General features: G+C 39.3%; 1 protein-coding gene across 2 annotated transcripts in view; it reads right to left on the bottom strand.

Moving 5' to 3' along the window:
- Window positions 1–7,022, bottom strand: part of rargb (retinoic acid receptor, gamma b) — a 42,766-nt gene continuing 35,744 nt past the window's right edge. For both annotated transcript variants that reach the window (XM_081357835.1, XM_081357836.1), the window contains exons 3-8: window positions 6,578–6,719; window positions 6,193–6,356; window positions 4,585–4,761; window positions 4,157–4,361; window positions 1,920–2,078; window positions 1–955 (exon numbers count right to left, since the gene is read on the bottom strand). In XM_081357835.1, the coding sequence (XP_081213961.1) occupies window positions 630–955; window positions 1,920–2,078; window positions 4,157–4,361; window positions 4,585–4,761; window positions 6,193–6,356; window positions 6,578–6,719 (1,173 nt within the window). In that variant the 3' untranslated portion in view covers window positions 1–629. The remainder of the gene's footprint in view (window positions 956–1,919; window positions 2,079–4,156; window positions 4,362–4,584; window positions 4,762–6,192; window positions 6,357–6,577; window positions 6,720–7,022) is intronic.

Genomic DNA, 7,022 nt, shown 5'->3' with positions numbered 1-7,022 from the left:
GAAAGAAGAATAGAGTTGTTGAAAAGTATGCATATACAAAATGTAATATATCTCAGACAATGCAACATCAAGAGTACAAAGTTATGCAGTAAATGTATGTCTAGAAAAAAAGTTTTTTAGACCATTGAATTGGTCATGTGGTTGTTTGTTGTTTTTTTCTATTTTCTCATTGATCAGCTCTGATTATGCATCCATATACAGTCGTGAAAATCGCTTCCCTTATAGAGAACAAGGCTTTGGGATGCATTCTCAAATATTTGGCATCTCCAAATGTAGTACAAAATATGCAAATACCAAGTAACATCCAGATATGGCATAATGGCCTTTCTTTCTCTAGTTTCGCACTCATTTTAATTTCTCTCTCTATTCAGTTAGAGAAACACTGTCTAAAGAAACATTGGCATGTTTTTCTCAGTTTTTAAGATGTAATTTGTTACTGCTTTTGGATGGTTGAGGGAAACTTGATGTGCAAAGTTGTGCATGCTTATTTGTGTCATAGAAAGTCATTATGGGAAACGATGTTGTTTGTTTGACTGAATGATGGGAAATCTGTTCGCATCAACTGAAATCTAAAGTTGACTGCTGTTGTGTGTATGTCTCAGACCCGCATACATACTGTCGTCCAGCGGTCACTGTGCTCGTCCTGACACACTCTTTCTAGCTCCGCTCATGTCCACTTGCAGGATCCCCCATTCCTCATCCTCACTGTCCCCTGCCCTGTCCCGTCCCTCCTCCACAACCTCGTCCTCCTCGTCTTCTTCGTCCTCCAGGGCAGATTCCTCGTCCCGTTCGCGTTTGATGGCCTGGATGGCGGGAGGTGGCAGGGGGGCGGCAGCTTCATTGTCTTTAGAGTCAGACTTCTCCTCAAAGGCCTCAGGGTTCTCCAGCATCTCTCGGATCAGAGGAGGCATCGGGCCTGGGATCTCCATCTTCAGAGTGATGGCTCGCTCCGCTCCTGAACAGAGACACACAGGCATGATCGACCTTATGCTTCGAGGTTTTAATCTCTTCATTTAGGTTCATATTTTACTTATTTATCATGAGCTTGTGGTAGAGTTTGCAGCAAGTAGGTAGGTAGTACGACTAGTCGACCCTTTTCTCATTTCCAGGATCCTCAGAAGCAGAAGTCTTCATAGTTGAGTAAACTTCTATACTTCTGAGAGCTTTCTGTCCCTCCATTGACAGCCTACGCAACTACCACTTTCAAGCCCCAGAAAGGTAGTAAAAACATTATTAAAGTAATCCATGTGACTCCAGTAATTTAACCTCAATTTTATAAAAGTGAAGCAAGTGTTTTGTTTGTGCAAAAAAAAAAAAAAAATGAATGTATCAAACAATTTGTCTTAACTACCTGTCGTGGGTTTATAAACAGTTGCGTAGCTGTCAATGAAGGGACAGAAAGCTCTCAGATTTAATTAATAAGATCTTCATTTGTGTTACGAAGATGAACGAATGCATTACGGGTTCAGAATGACATGTGAGTTTTTTATGACAGAATTTTCCTTTTTGGGTGAACCAACCCTTTAATAAAAAAAAAAAAAAAAAAAAAACGCAGGTGCTGTCAAGCACACTTTAAACATATCACAATGTTAAAGGAATAGTTCACTTGAAAATGAAACTTCTGTCATTATTTACTCGACCTCAAGTTGTTTCAAATTTGTATGAATTTCTTTCTTCTGCTGAACACAAAAGAAGATATTTTGAAGAATGTCGGTAACCAGACAGTTGTTGGACCCCACTGACTTCCGTTGTAGGAAAAAAAATACTATGGATGTCAATTGGGTCCATCAGCTGTTTGGTTAATGAAATGTTGAATTTCAATTTTTAAGTGAACTATTCCTTTAAGTTCCATGACTTTATCACACTGAGTTAACCACATAAACAATATTGTAAACCATACAGACATGAACAATGCCTACCTTTAGTGCTGATGCCTCGGAGGTCAGTGACCTTCATCAACATCCGTGGGAACATGTGAGGTTTGTTGGGACGTCGACGGCGAGCGTAGATCTTTAACGCCTCTAGCAGAGGTTCCTGTAGCTGATCCACACGATGAGGCTCTTCCAGATCCATGCGGTCTATTCATTCAACCAGTAAGAGAAGAGCAGGACATGCCAATCAGAGTTTGACAACAACACAAGGAATAAACCAACCAGGGAGTCAAAATTTTTATAAAAGAAACAGGGCAACTGGAGCAGCTACTACTGAAGGTGTATAAAATGAATATAGCACTGACTCACTCACTGACTCACTCACTCACTCACTCACTGACTCACTCACTCACTCACTCACTCACTCACTCACTCACTCACTCACTCCTCACTCACTCAAGTCAAGTCAAGTCAAGTCAAGTCATCTTCATTTATATAGCGCTTTTAACAATGTAGATTGTTTCAGAGCAGCTTTACAGAGATAAACGTATAATTTAAGGTAACAGAGATTGTTTTGGCTTTATAGCGGTTCTTTAATAAAGTTATTTTCCAGCTAAAGTAAGTTTTGATTGATTCGCTTCCGTCGCAACGATCATTTGTTATTAAATTTGGGGCCGCTAAGACGACACCATTCTCTCTACACAGACTTTAAACGCGAACCTGTGAGAAACGCTGATGGCGTTCACATGTGCATTAAGAATTGGTTCTGTAGTTATGTGCGTTTGAATATATGTGCGCAGGTTTATAATTCCCTACAGACCAAGCCTAAACAAAGTACTGGTGTTTCCTTATAATTTTTGATACAGAATTTTATTTCATTTTATCAATTCGGGGTAGATACGCGAATTGAGTTTCCAACTCACTCACTCACTCACTCACTCACTCACTCACTCACTCACTCACTCACTCACTGACTGACTCACTCACTCACTCACTCACTCACTCACTCACTCAGACTCACTCACTCACTCACTCACTGACTCACTCACTCACTCACTCACTCACTCACTCACTGACTCACTCACTCACTCACTGACTCGCTCACTCGCTGACTCACTCACTCACTCACTCACTCACTCACTGACTCACTCACTCACTCACTCACTCACTCACTCACTCACTCACTCACTGACTCACTCACTCACTCACTCACTCACTGACTCGCTTACTCACTGACTCACTCACTCACTCACTCACTCACTCAGACACTCACTCAGGCACTCACTCACTCACTCACTCACTCAAAAGATTTTCACAATAAAGGTCCTTGCACGAAATTTGTGTCCGAAATTTTTGCCTGTTAAAAAATAAATTCGACTTCACGTTATGTCAATCACGTTTACACACTGCCTCCGACACTTTCATCTGTCATAAAAAAAATTGGATCGGATTCAATTTTCTGTATTTTTCGCATCCATAGCAAGCATTTTGTATGGTATTTTAACAATTCAGAGCCACCGAACGACGAATATGAAAAAAAGCATACGAAAAGTTCGAACTCAGTGTGCAAAGACCTTTACAATTATGCATTGTTAACCCAATTGAAAGACTCACTCATTCACTCACTGACTGACTCACTCACTCACTCACTCACTCACTCACTCACTCACTGACTCATTGACTCATTGACTCATTGACTCACTGACTCACTGACTCACTCACTCACTCACTGACTCACTGACTCACTGACTCGCTCACTCACTCACTCACTCACTGACTCGCTCACTCGCTGACTCACACACTCACTCACTCACTGACTCACTCACTGACTCACTCACTCACTCACTCACTGACTCGCTCATTCACTCACTCACTCACTCACTCACTCACTCACTCACTCACTCACTCACTCACTCACTCACTCACTCAGGCACTCACTCACTCACTCACTCAAAAGATTTTCACAATAAAGGTCCTTGCACGAAATTCGTGTCCGAAATTTTTGCACGTTAAAAAATAAATTCGACCTCACGTTATGTCAATCACGTTTACACACATTTTTCTGTATTTTTCGCATCCATAGCAAGCATTTTGTATGGTATTTTAACAATTCAGAGCCACCGAACGACGAATATGAAAAAACGCATACGAAAAGTTCGGACTCAGTGTGCAAAGACCTTTACAATTATGCATTGTTAACCCAATTGAAAGTTTCCCGATGCAATTCAATTTCTATTCATAAAGTAGAAGAACTAAAGTGACTCCTAAAGGCGAGACTGCAGCACCTCCACAGATGAGGCAGATTGCACTCAGGAGACCGGTCTCAGTGTCGTCCATCTCCAGAGGCAGGAGCTGCCCAGCGAAAGCAAACACCAGGTCTGTGAGTGGCCCAAAACCAGCGTTGTGCATCTGTGTTCTGTTGAGGGTCAGCCCATCCGAGAAGGTCATAGTGTCCTGCTCTGGAGTGTAGCGAGTACAAATACGCAACATCTGCAGGAAACAAAGCATCAAGACAAAGTCAACCTAATAAAGTTGAAGTTGACAATGAGGAAATGTGTCATTGTTTTTTCAGAATCCTGCACCATATGCACTGAATTAAGAGGTTGCATCTAAACGAAATGAGTCTGTTTCCGCTGCCCCTAAAAAACCGAATTGACCTTTAAGATGAGACAACTTTGTTGGTTGTTAATGATATAGTTTTTGTTGTATTTACCAGTATATCAAGGCAGGCAGATTTCAGTAAGGTGATCTGGTCTGCAATGGTGAGTGAAGTAAAACCTGGCAGACGTTTGGCAAACTCCACAATCTTTATAATGCACTTTGTGGAGAGTTCACTGAACTTATCCCACAGTCCAAGATCCAGCTGAACCCTGTGATCCGCACTGGAGTTCTGAAACAGAGTAAAACAGGAAAACTGAGCACACTTCTCCATGCATTCCCATACAACTGAACCAATATCTCTTAAACAGTAATCGTTGGTAAATCACTGATAGATAATTAATAAAAACATGAGTGTGTGGATGTACAGCAGCAGTGAATGTATAGGAGATATACTGTATAGAAGATGAACAGGGCATTTTTAATGCATTCAGTGTTACTATTCACATTTCAGTTTTGACTAGTCAGTTGAGAATTTTGACTATAAATAATTCACAATTCAGATATCTATAATGAAATTCTGACTAATAATTCACATGGAGGAAATCTACAATGCAATTTTAACTAACGAAAATCCCAATCCTTATTTCATTTATTAATTTTACTTCGATCTAGTAATAATGTATTTTAAGACCTGTTCAGTTGCAATTATGTCTAGTCGTATTAGCAATTACAGGTCAAATATATAGATATATTTGATATATTTGAGAATGTTTTATTACCCATCTGGTGCTGAGTTTATACTTTCATCTGACACTGAGTGTAACTCAAAACATTTATAGCAGTAACCATATACATATGTTTCATATTTCATATAGATATATGGATAGACAGACAGATGTATGTTTTATATGTTATCAGTTAAGGTTTAAGCATCTGGTTTTAACTAGTCACAATGCAATTCTTACTAGCAAAAATATAATTATGTTTTTCCAAATGGATGCATATGCTTAATGTTCAGTGTTTAAAGCACTTTTCATGGGAATCATAATGCTTGTTAAATTTTGTCACAGTTTGTCAATATAACGAGAGAAAAAGTTCTCACTTCCCATAAGAACTCACTTCTTACAACTTCTGTATGTATACTCTACTTGTATTTGAATGTGAGATTATGTGTATTGTTTAGTTTTATAGCAGTAATAGTACTAGTATTCGCTTCATAGTTCTACTCCACTTTTTATTTGCATTTATTTTGTTGCACTAAATAAACAATTACACACAGTTATGTGAGTATGTGGGACATATTTGACATTGAAATATATTTGTCCAAGTCTATCTGTGACCTCATAATAATTAAGTCAGTAATAATTATTTGTCATAATTCATTTATTAATTCATTTATGAAATAATTCAATATTTCATAATTCATTTGTCACACAGAATTTACCTGAACTGCAAAAGATGATTAAATAGAGTGATTAAAAGTTATTGTGGTTAGTCACACCATCAAATATAGCCATTATTCATTCATAAAAATGTTAACCAAAATCTTGATGTTAACAAAAAAGTGGAGTCTCTGTCTCTCAATAAAAAAACACTCTTTATTTTTGCTGTGGTTCAGTGGATGTGTAATGTTCTGAAATATTGCACACGCAGACCCGCAGTGTTCGTTAATCTGCCAGACAGGAGGAGGTGTGTGAGGATGAAGTGACTCAGGACTCACAGTCGTGTATTTTCCCAGCTGACAGAGCGAAGGGAAGGTTTCCCTGTGCGCTTTGCTGACTTTATTAACCAGTTCTTCCAGTTCTCCACTCAGCTCATAGCTCTCTGGAAGAACCACCTCCTCTTTTACGTCCTTCTTTTTCTTATTCCTGTCATTCCGCACTGCTAAAAGAAGAAGAACAACAAAAAATAATATGAGTGTTCAAACACAAATTTAATATACTGTATATAAAAAACACATGTTGGAAGAAGCAGTGATTTGATCTTGGAGTTGAGTGCAGTGTTCTTCATGCCAAGACATAGTCATAGACTTGTGAACTGACTGTCCTTTGTCTTCATCAACTGAGAAGTGTATAGTTAGTGATGTAAACTGCTCTGAGGTTTACCTTCCTTCGACATGCCGACCTCGAAGCACTTCTGCAGTCGACAGTACTGACAGCGGTTACGCGTCACCTTGTTGATCTGGCAGTTTTTGTCTCTGTGGCAGGTGTACACCATGTTCTTCTGGATGCTGCGACGAAAAAAACCCTGAGAGAGAGAGAGAGAGAGAAACATAAGTATTTACATTACGATTTACATGGAGCTGAGGTCATGACAATAACTCAAAATCTTCTGTCTAATAGTGACCAGATTTGATGAACTTCACCAGAGCCTTCAGCAGAGGGCACTATAGATGTGTGAATGAAATCAACATTCTGCAACTTGACAGTAACACTAGATGGCAGCACTCAAACCGTGACCTTTGCCCGCTGTTCTGCATCATGTGCTGTTATAATGTAAACACAGTGTAATAGAACTGTCTTATTTGTCTTCATGGTATGCTGTATTTGA

The sequence above is a fragment of the Scardinius erythrophthalmus genome (assembly GCF_964197995.2).
Source record: "Scardinius erythrophthalmus genome assembly, chromosome: 25".
Classification (NCBI taxonomy): domain Eukaryota; kingdom Metazoa; phylum Chordata; class Actinopteri; order Cypriniformes; family Leuciscidae; genus Scardinius; species Scardinius erythrophthalmus.
The sequence above is the reverse complement of the archived record's forward strand: the minus strand, read 5'-3'. Positions and strand labels throughout refer to the sequence as shown.